This window comes from Ranitomeya imitator, chromosome 8, assembly GCF_032444005.1.
Source record: "Ranitomeya imitator isolate aRanImi1 chromosome 8, aRanImi1.pri, whole genome shotgun sequence".
Lineage (NCBI taxonomy): Eukaryota > Metazoa > Chordata > Amphibia > Anura > Dendrobatidae > Ranitomeya > Ranitomeya imitator.
Genome location: NC_091289.1, coordinates 161964118 through 161985155, shown reverse-complemented (window position 1 = coordinate 161985155; position 21038 = coordinate 161964118). Strand labels below are relative to the sequence as shown.

The 21038-nt window shown below is 47.8% G+C and overlaps 1 protein-coding gene across 4 annotated transcripts in view; it reads right to left on the bottom strand.

Annotated features, from left to right (window-relative positions):
* The window catches only part of CEP350 (centrosomal protein 350), a 67924-nt gene that overhangs the window by 21290 nt on the left and 25596 nt on the right, over positions 1–21038 (bottom strand). For all 4 annotated transcript variants that reach the window (XM_069737714.1, XM_069737717.1, XM_069737716.1 and 1 more), the window contains exons 4-13: positions 19211–19324; positions 18922–19032; positions 18555–18836; positions 14979–15589; positions 13811–13932; positions 6326–7239; positions 6097–6244; positions 5016–5152; positions 4533–4716; positions 4301–4434 (exon numbers count right to left, since the gene is read on the bottom strand). In XM_069737714.1, the coding sequence (XP_069593815.1) occupies positions 4301–4434; positions 4533–4716; positions 5016–5152; positions 6097–6244; positions 6326–7239; positions 13811–13932; positions 14979–15589; positions 18555–18836; positions 18922–19032; positions 19211–19324 (2757 nt within the window). The remainder of the gene's footprint in view (positions 1–4300; positions 4435–4532; positions 4717–5015; positions 5153–6096; positions 6245–6325; positions 7240–13810; positions 13933–14978; positions 15590–18554; positions 18837–18921; positions 19033–19210; positions 19325–21038) is intronic.

The window sequence follows — 21038 nt, the reverse complement described above, 5'->3', positions numbered from 1 at the left end:
AGGTATGGAAATAGGACCAAGCCTCTGACTCTCAAGATGGCCATCAGCGCCGCCATTATCTTCGTGAACACCCTTGGCGCGGTTGCGAGACCGAACAGCAGGGCGACGAATTGAAAGTGTTCTCGTTGCACTGCGAAGCACAGGAAACGGTGATGTCCGGGAAATATCGGGACATGGAGGTAGGCGTCCTGGATATCTATTGAGCATAGAAATTCCTGGGCCTCCCTGGAAGCAATTACCGAACGAAGGGATTCCATCCTGAAGTGTCTCAGGCGAACTCTCCTGTACAGCAATTTGAGGTCTAGAATGGGGCGAACCTTGCCGTCTTTTTTCGGTACCACAAAAAGGTTCGAGTAGAAACCCGAGAACCGTTCTCTCTCTAGGATGGGAACGATTACCCCGGATTTGAGCAGAGAAGCGATGGCTGCAAAGAAGCCCGGAACTAGAGCGGGATCTCCTGGAGGACGGGATTGGAAGAAACGATCCCTGGGTCGGGAGGCGAACTCTATCTTGTATCCAGAGGATACAACTTCCCTGACCCATGCGTCCTCTACTGCGGAATTCCAGACGTCCCTGAAAAGGAGAAGACGGCCACCCAACCTGGGAGTTGGGCTGGAGTCTTGTCGAGAGTCATGCCGAGGTGGATCTTCCGGTCCTGGGCCTGGAGGATCTACCCTGGGAATAGCGAGGACGCCAGGACGGAGTGGGCCTAAAGGACACCGCCTTCTTCTCCTGACGTGCCTGTGGCCTCGGTTGCTGCTGGGAAAAGGAGTTTGATGCAGCGAAGCGACGAAAGGGCCGAAAAGAGCGAAACTGCCGTCTAGGATGAGGGCGACGAGGCTTAGCCTGGGGGAGAAGAGAACTTGTACCCCCGGTGGCGTCCTTAATGATTTGATCCAGCTGGGAACCACAGAGACGAGAGCCCTGGAAGGGCAGACTAGTGAGGGACTTTTTAGAAGATAAGTCCGCCTGCCAGGCCTTGAGCCAAACGGTGCAGCGGATGGCAACGGCATTGCTGGAAGCCTGAGCCGCACAAGACGCGACATCCAGGGAGGCAGAGACCAGGTATTCACCAGCGTGGGAAATCTGGTTGGCAAACTCCGCTAGTTGCACGGGAGGCGCCCCGTCCAGGATACCTCGACGGAGCCCTTTGGCCCATATGGAGATGGATTTAGAAACCCAAGTGGAAGCAAAGGCTGGGCACATAGCCGCTGCAGCCGCTTCAAAAGCTGACTTCGCCAAGGATTCTATAGCCCTATCGTTAGAGTCCTTCAGAGATGCTCCGCCGGACAGAGGAAGCACCGTGTTGGTGGACAGCCTGGACACAGGTGGATCCACCGAGGGAGAGACCGTCTAATTGGCGGTAAGTTCTGGAGAAAAGGGATATAGCACACCCGGGCGTTTTCCCCTCTGAAAACGCCTAGTGGGGTTCTCTCTCTCTCTGGACATGATCTCCTCAAATTCAGGATGAGGAGCAAAAAACTTGGAAGGTGGTCTGGCCCGTCTAAAGAAACCGCCTGATCTGCGGGTTCCGTAGAGGGATCTTTTATGCCACAGGATTGGTTTACTGCCCCAATGAGATTCTGGACCATCTCCCTCATGGTGGCGATTTGGTTAGAATCCAGCTCCGAAATATCCTCCGAGGGCGCATCAGAGAATGCCTCGCCTGACTCAGGGGAGGAGGGTCGAGGGGACGCCGACCGCAGGGGAGGGCCGTGTGGCGAGATGGAGCGAGAAGAGGACTCAGACCGACGTTTCTGTCTGGACCTTTTGTGGCTTATCAAGGAGGGCTCGGGCGGCGGTTCCTGCGACCCGCTGGCCACTGCAGGGGTCTGCAGGGGTAAACGATCCAGCGCGGCCACCAGGGTTTGGGACACCCGTGTTAAATCGGCCACCGATTGTGACAGAGAGGAGGCCCAGCCTGGGATGGGGGGGGGATCACTCTCGGGCGGAACAGCCGGGGGATCCTGGGCGGTGGGAACAATCGGGTTGCTGCAGGACTGACACAGCGGGGAGGACTGACCTGAGGGAAGCTTGCTGTTACAGGACGAACATGCAAAGTACGTGACTAAGAGATCCCTGAAGAAATGCCAGCGGGTTAGGGGACAGTGGGGCAGGGGAGGGTGTCAGTCTGCAGTGCAGAGCTACTCACGGTAGATGAGAAAGGAATTCAGAGAGCTGTCCGGCTTGATGAATGGACCTCCGGCAAAGGTAGTCCCTCTAGCAGGGGATGTGGGCTTCTGCTGCAGTCTGATCAGAGGAAGCTGACCGCTGAGAAATGCGACAGGTGCAGAGGAACCTCGTGTTCCAAGATGGCGCCGGTGGGTGGGGAAAAGGGCGGGACCTGTGCCCCTGTCCCAGAGAGGTTGTCGGGCGGGAGAAAAGCCCGCCCGACGAAGAGGAGAAGGGGGCGGAGTCCGGCACCGGAAGTAGGCCCCGGCCGAAGTCGGGGCCTAAAATAGAGCTAGGTGCCGGAAAAGGCCGCGGCGACTGAGGGAGGGATCGGGGCGGCAGCTGAGACGCCGCACACCACAGCAGGCACAAAGCGGTGTGGCGGCCTGCAAGCCGCCGCGCCAAAAAACGGGCTGGACGGCCGCATACAGCGGCCTGGGAAAAGTAGCTGCAGGGACCGCAGCGGTGCGGCGGCTGTTTAGCAGAGCCGCCGCACTGAAGAAAATAATGAACGGCCGCTTGCAGCGGCCGGAGTCGGGCAGCCGCAAGCAGTGTGGCAGACCGAGAGGGCCGCACTGATGGCAAGGACGCCGCTGAGAGCGGCAGGACCAGCTGTGCAGCGGCTAGTGGTAAAGAAGCCGCGCCGGCACAAGGGCAAGGCGGCCGCGGCCAAAGAAGCAGTGCGGCGGCTGAAAGAAATGGGCCCAGCTCCAGAAAGGAGGTAAGGTGACCTGCACCTGAAAACCCCTAAATAAGGCACTCCTTTGTGAATTTGTGGGATGGGTATCACAGTGGATCGTTAGGTAATATACTCACCTTAGACATCCCACGCCGGTACTAACCTGGAAGGTATCAGACGTCCAGGGGCTGATGGACGTCCTCGTCTCCGCGACCGACAGGCTCTGGTGGGCGAGTGGGTGGGGGACGGATGCAGGACCGGACTTCTGAGCACGCTTGTGTGCTAGGATCTTGGTCCTGATGAGGGATCTATGAGGATACGGGGTGGCAGTACACACCGTACTCATAGTCCGCATTGTGGGACTACAGGTGTGACTGCTCACCCTGTATCCCTCCGGAAACCTGAAAGGAAACGACGCACATTGAGGTAGATAAGGGTCTAATGAAAGACCCGTGTCCACCTCCTACTGACACTAAGCTAAACTGAAGAGTATAATGCCAGTCGGTGGGGTGTACACTGCAGAGGAGGAGCTAACTTTTTTATTTGCATAGTGTCAGCCTCCTAGTGGCAGCAGCATACACCCATGGTTCCTGTGTCCCCCAATGAGAGGCGATAAAGAAAGAAGACTTAAGGTACCGTCACACTAGACGATATCGCTAGCGATCTGTGACGTTGCAGCGTCCTCGCTAGCGATATCGTCCAGTGTGACAGGCAGCAGCGATCAGGCCCCTGATGTGCTGTCGCTGGTCGGGGAAGAAAGTCCAGAACTTTATTTGGTCGCTGGACTCCCCGCAGACATCGCTGAATCGGCGTGTGTGACACCGATTCAGCGATGTCTTCACTGGTAACCAGGGTAAACATCGGGTAACTAAGCGCAGGGCCGCGCTTAGTAACCCGATGTTTACCCTGGTTACCATCCTAAAAGTAAAAAAAACAAACACTACATACTTACCTACAGCTGTCTGTCCTCCAGCGCTGTGCTCTGCACTCCTCCTGTACTGGCTGTGAGCGTCGGTCAGCCAGAAAGCAGAGCGGTGACGTCACCGCTCTGCTTTCCGGCCGCTGTGCTCACACAGACAGTACAGGAGGAGTGCAGAGCACAGCGCTGGAGGACAGACGGCTGTAGGTAAGTATGTAGTGTTTGTTTTTTTTACTTTTAGGATGGTAACAAGGGTAAACATCGGGTTACTAAGCGCGGCCCTGCGCTTAGTTACCCGATGTTTACCCTGGTTACCGGCATCGTTGGTCGCTGGAGAGCGGTCTGTGTGACAGCTCTCCAGCGACCAAACAGCGACGCTGCAGCGATCCGGATCGTTGTCGGTATCGCTGCAGCGTCGCTAAGTGTGACGGTACCTTTATGTTTACTGGGATTAACCTAATCTAATTATACAAATGTGATCATCAAAGGGTCTACTTGTACCAAAATATAAAAATTGATTATCTGCATACCTTGCCCAGTATCCGTTACTGAAACCGGTGCATGTGATCCTACTTGATGTCCAGATGGCGGTAGTACTTGTCCTCCTACATCCTTAAAGTTCGACTGCTGACTTTTTATATCTTTTCCAGTGTCAGACATGAGGCTGAAATACACAAAGTGAAGGGATGGAGAGATTTCATCACTACAAAACCATGGATAATAGTTTGATTGCATTTCTATGAAGCCGCACAAGTGTCTAACCTTGTAATGGAACGAGAAGAAACATCGCCCATTGTGCTGTCCGAGTCAGAGCCTGCTGAACGATCTTTGCTAGTAGTCAAAACTGGGGATGTTGGTTTGCTCCTTTGGCTTTTATTTTCAGAACCAGATGAGTTTTGCTCGAATTTTACAGAGACCGGAGAAGTATTATTCTGCCAAACCTTACCTACACCGCAAATAAGAGAAATTAATTGAATTCCCACTTATACTCATTCCTGCACTGTGGTGGATCTGACCCTGAAAGGCATTGTCCAGGTTTGTCATGAAAATCTACAGTCACTCTATTGTGGTCGGAAGTATCCATTTCACGTACAGGCCAGTTTTGCGGTCGGCACCGGAGAATCCTGACAGTGTGCGCTACGAGGATCCAGTAGTCTGGAATCACAAAGTGACTGCAGACTTTCGTGGCAAACCTAGACAACCTTTTTAGCCTCGATACATCACAGAAGCTCACATTTAACTTACGTTTTGTGCTGCTTCTCTGAGATGAAGACGACGAAGGAGATGAAGCAGCAGAGAGAGATTGTGCAGAATGTGGTGAGGAGTTACTCCGAGATTTTACAAGAGGTAGTTCTTTATGGACACTGGAGGCACTGATATCACTGTAGAGTATCATGGAAAAAACCAGAACATCACATAAATATTATTTTCTGGGGAAACTAGACAGTGAGAACTATACCGAAGAGATCAATTGCTGTGCTTCTACAATGGTACAGTGATCTATCTTTATTGGGAAGGCTTCATAAATGTTCTGGATGGTAATAGCCCTTTAAACCCACTTAAACATGGTAGTAAAGAGGCCCTTTCACCAGTTTTAACATTTAAACTGGCCACTTCAAGGAATAATGGCCACAGAGCTGAAAAAAAATGTAATTTTTATTTCTTAATGCAGATATATTAGCTTGTAAGGTTCAGATTCTGATTTCCACTAAAACACTATGGGCGTGTGAACTTTGGATTGTAGCCCGGAGTATGCATATTGCATACTTGTGGTCTCGTAACCGCCTGGCCTTGCCGTCAGCACTAGTAATGAGCGAGTATACTCGTTGCTCGGGTTTTCCCCCCCGAGTATTTGTGACTGCTCGGAGATTTAGTTTTTGTTGACGCAGCTGCAGGATTTACAGCTGCTAGCCAGCCCGAGTACATGTGGGGGTTGCTTGGTTGCTAGGGAATCCCCATATGTAATCACGATGTCTAGTAGCCGCAAATCATGCAGCTGCAGCAAGGAAAACAATCTCTGAGCACTCACAAATACTCGGAGACCACCTGAGCGTGCTCGGGAAAACCCGAGCAACGAGTATACTCGCTCATCACTAGTCAGCACCAGAGAATCCTGACAGTACATGCTATACACGGCGCGAGGATTCACAAGTCCGCAGTCATATAGAGTGAATGCAGACTTGTGCCAAACCTGGAGAACTCATTGAACCATTAGTAGTGAATCCAAATCAGAAGAACTCAATTTACACAAAATTGCTCCAAAATGTCAAAACTCTGTATTAATAAGAAAACACCTGTTAGTAGTATTGTAAAACTGCATAATAACCTCTGAGGAGCGTCTTTTTGAGAATCCGTTGCTGAATCGCTAACATGGGATGAAATGAAGTCATCGGCATAGGAGAGACTGTCCTGAGGACTGCCTGCTGACAATACTGGCTGGTGATCTGGCTCATGTTCTTCATATCCATTACGATCTAGAAGAGACAAACATTTAAATGTTTTGTTTCATAAGGAATTGGCTAAGGCTTCCACAAAACATGCACTACTAGCCTAACCTTTCCCATGGTGCTGGAACGTCCTGGTGAAGATGTTGATCACACTGTGAGGACTTCCTTTAGTCAGCTCTTCCCAGGGGCCTTGGAAATCAGATCTCACATTGGAAGCCAGCGGAGGATATTTATCAGCTTCTCTCTGGAATTCAACAAGTGGAGCAAAAGATCTGTAATCCTTGATACAATACTCCTTATTTTTAAGAGTGCTTTCTGCGTGAAGAGGAGATGTGCGTCTAAGTTGACCCTCTCCTTCAGAGAAGCTGCCTTCACTCAAAATGGGTCCTTCACTGATGGAGCTGGTACTGGAATTGGGGGAAACACTTGCTTTCTTCTGAGACGGTGAAGGCATCACACACTGTCCAGGTTTTTGTGCCGATTGATTGTTGTCCTCCTTGTCGTCATAGCTCTCCAGTAGTGCAGATAATTCCTCAGGATGCTTCCGGTATAGGTGGCTAGCTCCGGGAAGGTCATCCTGGGAGAAATGACTAGAACATGTACTCAGCATTTTCTGAATCCTATTGGAGAACACATCTATTTGGCTTTCTTTTTCTGGAGGACTGTCTGGTTTTCGCCATGCTAATTTTACTGATGGTTTTGAGTCAGGTTCAAAGGACCAAGCTACTGGTAAATTTAGAGAACCACCGGCCAACTTTTTAGCTTCATTTTCGATTCTAGAAGACAGAGACTTGGCTGTCGCCTTTAGAGACTCTATACGATCTAAGTTGCTCTTAAAATCAGTGGATGTCTTAAACTGTGCATTTGTCTTCTGAGTCACTGGAAACAGATTTGCTGTGTTTTTTCTTGGGCTGAGAAATGTTTCCAAGTCTTTAGAAAGAGCAAGAAACTGAGTTTGAGGTAATGTGGCCTTTGATGTCACCTTGTCAGGCTTAGGATAATAGGCCTCCATAAGGTCACTCCTAAAACATATTGATAAAAGTAGAAGCAGAAAATTGATAGTTAAAAAAAAAAAAAAATCAACAAAAGGAATGTAAATGTATACAGTAATTACAGTAATAAGTTGTCCTCTGCAATCATTTAAAAAAAAAAAAAAAAAAACAGATATGGATACCTTCAGGAAGAAAATGTATATATTTAACCTCTTTCTGACGTTGGGCGCAATAGTACGCCCACGTCAGACTCCCCGTTTGGTGCGGGTCCGGCACTGAGCCCCGCACCTTTCCGGGCACATGGCAGCTGATCTATATGCCATGTGCCCGCAACAGCCGAGGGTGGAATCGCGATCCACATGTAGCTGTTAACTAGTTAAATGTTGCGGTCAATCTCTGAAAGCGACATTTAACTTAAGCTTACCGGAAGCGCAACGTAAATTAAATACCGCGCATCAGGTACCTTTTCTCATGATCGCAGGTCAAGGCATTGACTACCAGATGTCTGAAGCAGACCTCTATGGTTGTCATTGCCAGATTGCTAGGAGCGCCACCTCGTGGTTGAAACCCATAGCGAGTGAGCACCTCTTGGGGGGTGGGGGGTGCTTTGCCGACATTTTGTGAAAGGCCAGTGCCCCACGCAGTTCAATGGTTCCCTGTGCGGTGGGCACTGGGAAAATGGCCGCCGGGGGCAGCGCATGCACAGATGGAGATCTAGGCACCAAGATCTTGGCAGATGAGATCTCAGGCATAGATTTTATCCCATAAATTAAATGTATCAAATAACTAAAAACTGGCATGTGCATATGTATTCACTCCTTTTGCAATGAAGCCCCTACAAATTTCTGTCGCAAGCAACTACCTTCATAAGTCACATGCTTAATGAAAGGACATCCACCTGTGTGCAAGCCAAGTGTCCCTCAGTCTGTCAGTAGATACACTTTACCTTTTCTAAAAGGCCACAGAGGCTGCAACAACACTGAGCAAGAGGCACCACTAACCAAACACCACCATTAAGACCAAGGAGATATCCAAACAAGTCAGGGACAAAGTTGTTGGGAAGTAGAAGTCAGGCTTGGGTTCTAAAAAAAAATTCCAATCTCTGATGATCCCTGGAACATCACCAAATCCAATATCACGTGGAAAGCACATGGTACCACAACAAACCTGCCAAGTGAGGCAGAGAAGGCCATTATGGAAGAGTGGGCAGAAAAAAACCCTTTTAACTTGCCAACAAAAATTGTAAGGCTAGTTTTGAGTTTGCCAAAAGACGTGGGAAACTTCCCAAATGTATGGAGGAGGGTGCTGTGGTCTGATGAGACCAAAATTTAACGCGCGGTGTCTGGGGCCAAACCAACACAGCTCGTCACCCCCAAAACAGTGTTTTTGAAGTTTTTTGACATCAGGGACAGGGAAAATGGTACGTGTCGAGAGGAAGCTGGATGGTGTGAAACTCAGGAATGTTTTCAGCAAAACCTTTTTCAGCCTGTCAGTGATTTGAGACTGGGACAGAGGTTCACCTTCCAACAAGACAATGAACCAAAGCATACTGCTAAAGAAAGACTTGAGTGATTTAAGGGGAAATGTGTAAATATTTCCGAGTGGCCTAGTTAAGGCCCAGACTTTAATCCAATTGAGAATATGTGGTCAGACTTGAAGATTGCTGTTCACTAGCAACCAGGCAACCCCCACATGTACTCAGCCTGGCTAGTAGCTGTAAATAATTCAGCTGAGGCGATGAAAAAGTAATCTCCGAGCACTAAAAAATACTTGTAGACCACCCGAGTGTGCTCGGGAAAACCCGAGCAATGAGTATACTCGCTCATCACTACTGTTCACTGGAGGAACCATCTAACTGGAGGGAGATGGAACAGTTTTTCCATGAGGAATGGGCAAAAATCACAGTAACAAGATGTGGAAAGCTCATAAGAGACTTATCCAAAGCGACTTGCTGCTGTAATTGCCGTAAAACGAGGCACAAAAAGTACTGACTTTAGGGGGTAAATAGTTATGCACACTGAAGTTTCCAGTTATTTTGTCCTGTTTAAAATGTTCACAGTTGAAGGCATGTTTTTTACATGAAGTGATGCAAACCCTCAAGGAAAAAAAAGGAGATTTTTGTGTACTCACCGTAAAATCCTTTTCTCCAAGCCAATCATTGGGGGACACAGGACCATGGTGTTATGCTGCTGCCACTAGGAGGACACTGAGCAAATACAGAAAGAACAGCTCCTCCCCTGCAGTATATACCCTTCTACTGGCTCTAAGTGAACCAGTTTGGTAACAAAGCAGTAGGAGCTTAAAATTTAACAAGGATGAACTATGTCAAAACCAAGTCAACACAGAAAAACCAAAGCCAATAGGTTAACAGGGTGGGTGCTGTGTCCCCCAATGATTGGTTCGGAGAAAAGGATTTTACGGTGAGTACACAAAAATCTCCTTTTCTCCTACGCCTCATTGGAGGACACAGGACCATGGCACGTCCTAAAGCAGTCCCTGGGTGGGAAACAATCAACTGCAATTGCTCCTTGAACCCACAAGTTACAGATGTGGCACTGCCGCCTGCAAAATTCGTCTACCGACGGTCGCATCTGCCGAGGCCTGAGAGTGAATATGGTAATGTTTTGTAAACCTATGCAGGCTGGACCAAGTCGCAGCTTTGCAAACTTGTGCTGCCGAGGCTTGGTGCCGGATGGCCCAAGACGCACCCACTGACCAAGTGGAGTGAGCCTTAATCCCTGTTGGGACAGGAAGACCTCCGACTCGGTAGGACTCGTGAATAGCCGCACAAATCCCTTTGGCTATTGTCGCCTTGGAAGCGGGAAACCCTTTCCTTGGTCCTTCCAAGAGCACAAACAGGGCATCTGACCTGCGGAAAGACGCTGTCCGCGAGACGTATCTTCTAAGAGCTCTCACTAAATCCAGTGTGTGTAGGGCCTTCTCGATGCGATGTACTGGTGCCGAACAGAGTGACGGTAAAACAATGTCCTAATTGAGATGAAAAGAGGAGACAACTTTCGGTAGAAAAGACGGGGATTTTCTCAACACCACCTTATCCTGATGAAAATTCAGGAACGGAACTTGACAAGACAAAGCCACCAGCTCAGAGACTCGTTTAATAGAGGTGACCGCAACTAGGAAAGCAACTTTCCATGAAACAAAAGAAAGGGAAACCTCCTGTAGAGGTTCAAAAGGAGCCTGATGCAAAACTCCTAGGACCAGATTAAGGTCCCATGGTTCCAACGGCATCCTATAGGGCGGCACCCTATTGGAGACTCCCTGAATGAATGTTTTCACTTGTAATCTTTTGGCAATCCTGCATTGGAACAGAATGGACAGGGCTGAAATCTGCCCCTTGAGAGAACTAAGGGCAAGACCTAAGTCTAAACCCGTTTGTAAAAATTCGAGGATGGCAGGGATGGAAAATTCAAGAGGAGAACATCCCCGGTCGTTGCACCCGGAAAAGAAGGTTTTCCAAGTGCGATGATAAATGCGCATAGACGTAGGCTTTCTAGCGCTGACCATGGTAGAGATGACTTCCGGAGCGAAACCTGCCTGGGTTAGAACCCAGGACTCAATGGCCATGCCGTCAAGCACAGGGCCTCGGAGTTCTGGTGGTAAATGGGGCCCTGTGATAGCAGGTCTGCGCGATTCGGTAATCGCCAGAGAACATCGGCGACTAGTTGAACGAGTTCCGCGTAACATGCGCAGCGCGACCAGTTTGGCGCAATCAGGATTACCGGTACCCTCTCCGCGCTGATCTTCTTGATGACTTTCGGCAGTAAAGGAAGCGGGGGAAATATGTACAGAAGCCGAAAATGATGCCACGGGAGTACGAGAGCATCTGCCCCGATGGCTGCTGGATCGTGGGACCCAGCTATGAAGTCGGGAACTTTGGAATTTAGCCGTGAGGCCATCAGATCCACATCCGGAATTCCTCAATGACAGCAGATCTGGTGGAAGATCTCCGGATGGAGAGACCACTCCCCGGAGTCGAGGCCTTGACGACTGAGGAAATCTGCCTCCCAATTGTCCACTCGCGGATGTGAACTGCAGAAATCATTGAGCGTTTTTTCTCGGCCCATCGGAGAATGTAGCCTACCTCGTTCATAGCTGTCTTGCTGCGGGTTCCCCCTTGGCGGTTGATGTATGCCACTGCAGTGGCGTTGTCAGACTGAATCCTGATTGGGTGACCCGCCAGGAAGGGATGAAATTTGAGAAGCGCCAACCTGATTGCCCGAATTTCCAACATGTTAATCGGAAGGCACGATTCCTGGGGGGGACCAGCGACCCTGAGCAGTGTGATGAAGGAACACAGCTCCCCAGCCTAGAAGACTGGCATCTTTGGACACGTTTAGTCTTTTTAAAAGACACCACGTGTTCCGGAGTGGATACGGATTCCTCGTCCACCTTCAGGGTCTTGTTGAGAGAATTGAGCGTCTCTTGGGAAGTCAAGGAATCCTGGACGAAAGAAGCCTCGGACTCATATTGAGAGTCATTTAAGTTCTCCAGAGAAGGGGAACGAGAAACTGAGCTCGCAGATACTGAAACGCAAGCACGACCGTGATCAGCGAACGTGACATGTGGCACGACCGTGATCAGAGAATGTGACATGTGTCTGTTTTCTGGAGACCCGAGCCCTTAGTGACAGGGTACGCCCCCTGCTGGTGGACGGATCCGTACCGTTGCCAGAGTTCTCCGCCGTCTGACTTAAAGAGGGAACCCGGAGGGAGTCTATTGCCCTGGCCAGGGAAGCCATAGATCGTGACAGGGAAGCGGCCCACTGAGGGGGACTAGGCTCTGCAGGGTCGGCGGCGGGAGGCGGTTGCACAGAGGCCGGGTCACAATTCGCACATAACGGAGTATTGTGAGCTCGGGGCAGGGCAGTATTGCAAGTGGCACAGGAAGTGAAAAACACTGTGCTTTTTGTGAACTCTTTTGGCCTCTTTAGGTTGAGACATAGTGTGTCTTTAGAGATAAGGGCAGGATAGGCAGGGTATGCGCTATAGTGCAGGGAAGGGGTTAAGCTCTCCTGGTGCAGCTTACCCATGGTCCTGTGCCTGTGTCCCCGGGGAGGAATAGGATGGCTGTTCGGCGGTCCCGTAGCTTTGGGAGCTGTCAGTCAGCGTGATGTCCCCGCAGAAGATGAGAAGCAATATGGCCCCTGAGAAGCACCGAGATAGAGGGCGGAGTTCTGGCAATGGGCGGAGTTACGTCCACCGCGGCCTAGTCCGGCTGAAAAGCCGGGGACTAAATCTCTGAGGCCTGCCGGCGATGCGCGCCGGCGGCCGCGACGGAACGATGCTGACGGCCGCTGTCACCCGGCCGACAGCGCCTCTTCCAGGGACCAGGACCACACCTTCCGACGCAGGGAAGCGCGAGGAAGGTACATACTCACAGTGCAGCAGGCCTCCTGTCACTGAGGGTGCACGCTCAATCCATGCCCCCGATTGGGGGATTGAGAGGACCCTTCATCCATCTTCGCCTCTGTCCTCAAAGGGCGGGGGTTTCGGTCGTGGGGCTGCAGTGACGCCATCAGGTGTGGGCCTTTGTTCAGCTGTCGGGCCCCGGAGAGGAACATGAGAGCCAGGACTCTCTGTGCTCGCCGTCTTGCGGGGGGTGGAGATCGGGACAAAGAGGAACCGTCGCCCCAGTAAGATTAGGCGTGCCCCAGACGTCGCAGGAGAGGGACGGGGAGGTATACTCGCCGTGCTTGCCTGTTGATGGTTCGGGGGAGAGCGGGCCCTAGAAAAGGAATTTGTTGCCCCCTTCACTCCATTCGTTAAAAAATAAAAATTTACAGAAAAATTAAAATTGAAATAAGAAAGTTGGGGTCTGAAACAGACCCAAGTGCCTCCTACAGACACTAAGCAAGAACTGGATGAATACTGGCCAGTGAAGGGGTGTATACTGCAGAGGAGGAGTTAATCTTTCTATATTCACTTAGTGTCCTCCTAGTGGCAGCAGCATAACACCCATGGTCCTGTGTCCCTCAATGAGGCGTAGGAGAAAGTGAAATTCCAGGATGTGAGGTAGCAAAACGCAAAAAGTTACAAGGGGGTGCGGTAGTGTTGGGGGTATGAATACTTTTGCAAGCCACTGTAAATTTGTAGCTTTTAGGATCACCTCTTCTCCTCCTGCTTTCCCGCTTAGATTGTAAGTTAACCCGCTTGACTTTTTAGAGTGACAGACTAGTAGAGATCATATTTCTACTATGACTTGCCAAATGCCCAAACACACATGCTGCAAACTGTTCTTTCAGAAAAGCCCTCATTAAACTCACAACAATCTGTTGTATATCTGGTTTTCGTTGAGGACCATTATATTAGACCCTAGACCCTGTTCACATTGCATTTCTGAATCTCCCAGATAACGGGACCTGGATGGACCTCTGATGAGGCAATGACATGAACCCTGTTTCTTTTCGGACAGTGTCCGTTTGCTCAGACGGGCAGCAGCCTATAGGTCCCTCTGAATCATGTCCCGTTTTTAGGGAGATTCAGACAAAACCCACAAACGCATCGGTGTGAACACGGCCTTAGGTTTTTCTCATTAAAGCTTTTACAAGATGCTATGAATTTAGATTTGTTTTCCACACTACCTGAGTAGAGGCTGTAAAGGCTCAGAGAGAGATAAGTCACTGCTGGAAGAGGCACTAGGGGGTCTCTCTTGGCCCTTGTTCTCTTTGTCAGATTCACCAGACGGTTGATACAAAGGCTTAAACTTAAAAAGAAAAAACAAAATGTAAGGTGTTAAGTTTGCTATATTAAATATATCAAATGTCAAAGATGATAAGCCAAAGCCAAGAGCAGGGCCGTGGAGTAGGAGTCTATTTTGGAGAAGATGGAGTTAGTATAAAATGAACCGACTCCAGAAATATATAATAAATTGGATACAGTAGTACAATGCAGGATGTGTTGTAAATGTTTTCATAAGGATTTGGTAAAGTTATGAAATCTCCTAGAAATGTCTGTTCTGTTCCTGATGTAAGGATCTCAGCTTTTAGTTGAGATGCATCTGTGCTACACTTTATGTACATGCTCAGTAGGGAGGCAGTACTGTGGGGTTGGAGTCAGTGTCACGGGTGTGTCAGAGGCTGCAGACAGTCGCACTGCATCTAGCTGTGGAAAGTCTCAGCGGTTGGCTTTGCAGACTCCTTCCTAGTCCTTCTGACTTTTGGACCCAGTGGCAACCTCCCTCCGTCTCTAGTTGACACACCTGGACTGGAGTGTTGGGAATTGCCAATGATATTTCCGTTTCCCGGTTGAGGCTTGGAGCTATAGCAGGCGGCTATCTTCCTCCTTGGTGTTTGGAGGACGTCTTTGTTTCTCTCCGAGTTTACTCAAGCAATGTGTTCCCCTTATTTGTGTATCCCATCTGTCTTTAGTGGTAGTGAGGATTAACTAGTGCTCATCCTGTCCCTCCATATGCAGGGCTTATCGCCAGGGTCAGGCAGGGGTTAGGTATACTGCTAGGCGATAGGTGCGGAACCTATATAGGGGTCTCCACTACCCCCTTCCTTAGTGTTGGGTTCCCTTCTCCTTATCCCTTCGTGTTGCACTTAGTCTTTCCTACACTGTGTGTGACAGTCAGAGTCGGAAGTCAGGGAAATTGATGAGTTAGAGGTTTGGCTTACCGACTCCACAGCCCTGGCCATGACTACGTTTATTGTGGAGAGGTCAGAAACAGCCAGAAGCCCAAAGATAACCATGTGACTGAAATAATACAATATATTACAGAGAGGACGGCGCTCACATTAGGACATGTACCTGTGTCTCTTGCTCAGTCTGCCGAGGCCAGGTTTCGCTCAGTAGCAATTTGCTGTAAGTGTCCTGTGGCCGCAGGAAATTTGTATCAAAAGATTTGTTTGACACCGACTCCTGAGTTTCCTTCTCTTTTTGCGCATTTGTGACATTTTTTGCTTTGCTGAAAGCCTCTCGTTGCTTCTGATAAAGCTCTTGCAGACGCTTATTCTTCTGTTCCTCTGCCTGCCGCTGAGCCGCTCTCTGTTCATTCTGCTTCTTCTTCCTTTCTTCCTGCTGGCGCATAATATACAGCCGTACCTGCTCAGAGTCATAATGTCTTCTTTTTGAAGACATTTGCACTTCCTCGGAGACTTGTCCCTTCTCAGATTTCCTTTTCGTCGGACTGTGGCCTCTCTTTTGACTTTGTTTTGCGTGATCTAATCCACTACCTAGCTGCAGATCGTCTAAGATGCCTTGGATTTCTAGTGGCAGGAAATCTTTCTTCACTTCTGCAGACACATCCTGATGTTTTTCTTCCTCCATAGAGAGCGGGGTTTTGTTTTTGTTTGCGGCGTCCATTTGGCTTCTACTCGACTTTTGAGCATGTCGTGAATCTGATCGGCTCAAGGAGCTACCTGTGTACAACAAAGTGTAAAGATCAGCAAATGGTTGTAACTGCAATGGTATAAATGACTAATAGGAAAATGAGGGTAAACTTCTCATGTGGTGATAGCGATTGTCAATGTGAACCACTTAAAGGTATTGTCTCAAGACAGATACTTAAGGCATAACCTGTGGATATGCCATAAATGTCTGATAACAGCAAGTACAACTGGGACTCGGATCCATTACCAGATCCAAAATTTCACTGGTGCATGGCCACAGTGACATTCGCTCGGGTGGATTTGGAACTACCCTAGAAGTGACCGGAGGGAGATGTACGGCCACGCACCTGACAGAATGGTTGATATGGGTCCACGGGTTCTAGGCAAAAGATGCCAGTCTGAAGAGGAATAGAATCGGGAGCGTCGGACAAGTAGCGTACACCTGTGTGTGCCTCCCTACACATCCAACTGCAGCCCTGAATTTGATGACCAGCAATTGCTATGCCCTCATTCTGCCCCTACTCCATCCATTTTGTCAAATTGCAAAATTTAGGCGCAACTCCAATTTGCTCCTACATTGAGACTTTTCAAAGCTTTTATGCCACAATTCTCTGGCATGAAAGCTTTGATGAATCAGTTCTTAGAAAAGACAGAGGTGGCAGAAACCATTTTTACAGCTACAGTGGGGCAAAAAAGTATTTAGTCAGTCAGCAATAGTGCAAGTTCCACCACTTAAAAAGATGAGAGGCGTCTGTAATTTACATCATAGGTAGACCTCAACTATGGGAGACAAACTGAGAAAAAAAAATCCAGAAAATCACATTGTCTGTTTTTTTAACATTTTATTTGCATATTATGGTGGAAAATAAGTATTTGGTCAGAAACAAACAATCAAGATTTGTGGCTCTCACAGACCTGTAACTTCTTCTTTAAGAGTCTCCTCTTTCCTCCACTCATTACCTGTAGTAATGGCACCTGTTTAAACTTGTTATCAGTATAAAAAGACACCTGTGCACACCCTCAAACAGTCTGACTCCAAACTCCACTATGGTGAAGACCAAAGAGCTGTCAAAGGACACCAGAAACAAAATTGTAGCCCTGCACCAGGCTGGGAAGACTGAATCTGCAATAGCCAACCAGCTTGGAGTGAAGAAATCAACAGTGGGAGCAATAATTAGAAAATGGAAGACATACAAGACCACTGATAATCTCCCTCGATCTGGGGCTCCACGCAAAATCCCACCCCATGGGGTCAGAATGATCACAAGAACGGTGAGCAAAAATCCCAGAACCACGCGGGGGGACCTAGTGAATGAACTGCAGAGAGCTGGGACCAATGTAACAAGGCCTACCATAAGTAACACACTACGCCATCATGGACTCAGATCCTGCAGTGCCAGACGTGTCCCACTGCTTAAGCCAGTACATGTCCGGGCCCGTCTGAAGTTTGCTAGAGAGCATTTGGATGATCCAGAGGAGTTTTGGGAGAATGTCCTATGGTCTGATGAATCCAAACTGGAACTGTTTGGTAGAAACACAACTTTTCGTGTTTGGAGGAAAAAGAATACTGAGTTGCATCCATCAAACACCATACCTACTGTAAAGCATGGTGGTGGAAACATCATGCTTTGGGGCTTTTTCTCTGCAAAGGGGCCAGGACGACTGATCCGGGTACATGAAAGAATGAATGGGGCCATGTATCGTGAGATTTTGAGTGCAAACCTCCTTCCATCAGCAAGGGCATTGAAGATGAAACGTGGCTGGGTCTTTCAACATGACAATGATCCAAAGCACACCGCCAGGGCAACGAAGGAGTGGCTTCGTAAGAAGCATTTCAAGGTCCTGGAGTGGCCTAGCCAGTCTCCAGATCTCAACCCTATAGAAAACCTTTGGAGGGAGTTGAAAGTCCGTGTTGCCAAGCGAAAAGCCAAAAACATCACTGCTCTAGAGGAGATCTGCATGGAGGAATGGGCCAACATACCAACAACAGTGTGTGGCAACCTTGTGAAGACTTACAGAAAACGTTTGACCTCTGTCATTGCCAACAAAGGATATATTACAAAGTATTGAGATGAAATTTTGTTTCTGACCAAATACTTATTTTCCACCATAATATGCAAATAAATTGTTAAAAAAACAGACAATGTTATTTTCTGGATTTTTTTTTCTCAGTTTGTCTCCCATAGTTGAGGTCTACCTATGATGTAAATTACAGACGCCTCTCATCTTTTTAAGTGGTGGAACTTGCACTATTGCTGACTGACTAAATACTTTTTTGCCCCACTGTATAATAGTCAATAGGGGCTGTGTAACAAGTGGTGATGCCGTCAAAGTCTTGGAGATCATACAAGTGACAAGAGGTTTGTGATGGAAAGGAATGCTTTAGTGAAATTTTGCTTCATTAAAAAACAAAACAGGAAAAAGAATTCCATACAGCGCCAATTTGCATATAGTCCAGCACATTATACATATCAATACGGATTAAAAATGATAACAAATATGAAGCGTATTTAACATCGCGCATAGTGTAGTGTTTTTATGTCCATATTATGGTCACAAGTCCCAGAACACACGAGCTTCGAATGACAAACTATTAAACATCAATGTGATCTATGAAACTTTACATTCCGGTCATTAACCATTGGTCAAATATGGGTGCAACAATGCGCCAATATCAAACTTGTGCGAGAAACTGGCCTTAGTGCTACATTGTATGTAAAACTTTTTTTTCCCCACTTTATTTATTTTTTTTAAGTAAAAATGCCTAATGCTAATGAATTAAAGCCTTTCCATCACTAAGCAATGATGCAACAATCGCATCTAAAGTTCAACAAGTGACATTATATTTGTGAAAATGGATAAATCGTGCTCGGCACTAGGCGCCTGAAATACGCCTGATTTGGTTGGTCAATTTTCTTCCTTTTTAAAAAAAAAAAGTTAAAGAGATGAATTGGAAAGGTTGCAGCAATAAGATATACATGCAGTGGTTGCCGACCTGGTTTAAGGAGTCTGTCGACATCCTCCCTTGGTGCCTCTTTTGATGGCGCTTTTGTCTGTCCGAGCCGATCGCTTGACTTGGAGCCCTTTTCCTTCTGTCGCTCACTGGGCACAGTCCTTTGGTCAGAGTTTCTCTCCTTCGATACTGATCTTTTGGCAGCCTGTCGGTCATTGGACTGAGACTTTGCTTCTTTCTCCACCTTGGGTGCTGGGCCCAAGATTTGCTTTATCAATTTTTGTCCATCTCTCCAAGACGATGTGCTGATTATATGACCTGTAACTTTCATAGAATGAACCATTACTCTTGGAAAATAATGTTATGGAGACAGAGAAATAAAATATAATTAAGATTCTTTTTTATTTACCCATCTTCCCATCAGGACTTGCTCCTCCGCCTGTTCCTGCCAATCTCTGAACTTTCCTCACCGGCCTGGATGTTCGCTTTGACTGTGACTTCTCATTGGACTGCGTTCCCTCTGTGGGTAAAGATTAACCAAGTCAAAACAGCACGGTGCCCTTATATGACCCATCTCAACAATATTCTCTATTGCCAGTAGAACTGAGGAGGAATTCCTCCCCTATAGAACTTTTCTTGTGCCAATCCCTCCCTGATATTTCAGCTGAATACACCTGTGGCTGACACTCAGAACTCACCCTGAAATGAAGCTGGCAACGTTCCATGTAACTGCGTGCTGATGTTTTGAAATTCGGCCTCTTGCCAAACTTTGCCATCTGGGGTGCGAATTTTCGTTTCTGGAGGGTTAAAGCCTAAGAGAGAGAGAGAGATAAGAGGAAAAAAAAAAAAAAGTTGTGCATAATAATTATGTCGTGCATAATATTCGGCTGGGTACGCATACTTGAGGTGGACGCTCAGACCCAGACTATGTCTAGGTAACCCACTCCAGTAGGCATACATGCCCAACACGATGCACGCCAGAGCATACAGTCACTCTGCCATCACCATTATGGCCCTGTCGCTGCATATGTCCGAATTACGTTTTGAGAAGGGTTTGGACACAAGACCTGACATGGCCACCGTATGGGTGCCGGAACGCAATGTGAAACCACCCTAAGGAACCGTGAGATGGTCTGATATAAATAATAGAAAAAAAAGCTGTTTGAACAGGAGGTGGGCGGCAATTCTCACACAGGTCTATGACAATTATCTTGTTTTCTTTTGAGCTTTTGTTTTACAAAACAAAAATCAATAAAAACACGTGATTTAAACCCCCCCCACAAAAATCTACCAAGCCATGTGCCTGAAGAGGAGATTACAGTATATACCAGGTAAAACTTATATAATTTTTTAAAAAGAATAGTTATTCTAAATAAAAAGCAAGATTAAACTTTTAAATGACAAGTTTCACTGGGGTTAAAAGTCAATAAGCCATGCATGATCAACTTAGGTCTACTATTATAACATTTTTAAAAAACGAAAACCCATTAATATTATTTTAATCTGAAGAACCTAACTAGTAGTAGATTACAGTTTTGTTTTGTTTGTTTTTAAAGGGACATGCATGAACATATAGTATTTCAAGCCAACTTAAGGTACAGTCACATTAAGCGACACTGCAGCGATATAGACAACGAGCCGATCGCTGCAGCGTCGCTGTTTAAGTCGCTATAGAGACGTCAAACACGGCAACACCAGAACGATGCAGGAGCGATCCAGTGACGTACTTATCGTTCTCGCTCCATGTAAAAACATTGCAGGCATCGTTGCTTTTGCTGTCAAACATGACGATACACGCCGACCTGACGACCAAATAAAGTTCTGGACTTGTAGCTCCGACCAGCGATGTCACAGCGGGATCCCGATCGCTGCTGCGTGTCAAACACAACGAGATCGCTATCCAGGGTGCTGCAACGTCACGGATCGTTGTCGTGCTCGTTGTAAAGTTGCTCAGTGTGAAGGTACCTTTACTACGGACACTAAGCAAGAACTGGTTAGCAGAGAGCCAGCAGGAGGGTGTATACTGCAGGGGAGGTGCGAACTGACTTTGTATCATTTAGTGTCCTAGTGGCAGCAGCAGCAGCATACACCCACGGTCTGTGTCCCCCAATGAGGCGAAGGAGAAATGTAGTATTTCGAGCCAACTTACTAAATTTACATTGGAAAAATGGAGAGAAACAAAAACAAGCATGTTGTGGGCGATCAAATCTTCAGCATGCAACCTTTCGGGGGTTCTTGACTCATCAGTTAAGGGTGTTTTTTTTTCCCCCAAGGTAAAAAAACAGGATTTTTGGTTGCTTACCATAAAATCTGTTTCTCGGAGCCTTCATTGGGGGACACAGGAACCATGGGTGTATGCTGCTGCCACTAGGAGGCTGGCACTATGCAAATAAAAAAGTTAGCTCCTCCACTGCAGTGTACACCCCACCGACTGGCATTATGAACTTCAGTTAGTGAGAAAGCAGTAGGAGAAAAAACAATAAGGTTGAAGTAACAACCACAAACATGAGAACTGTAAACATGAGA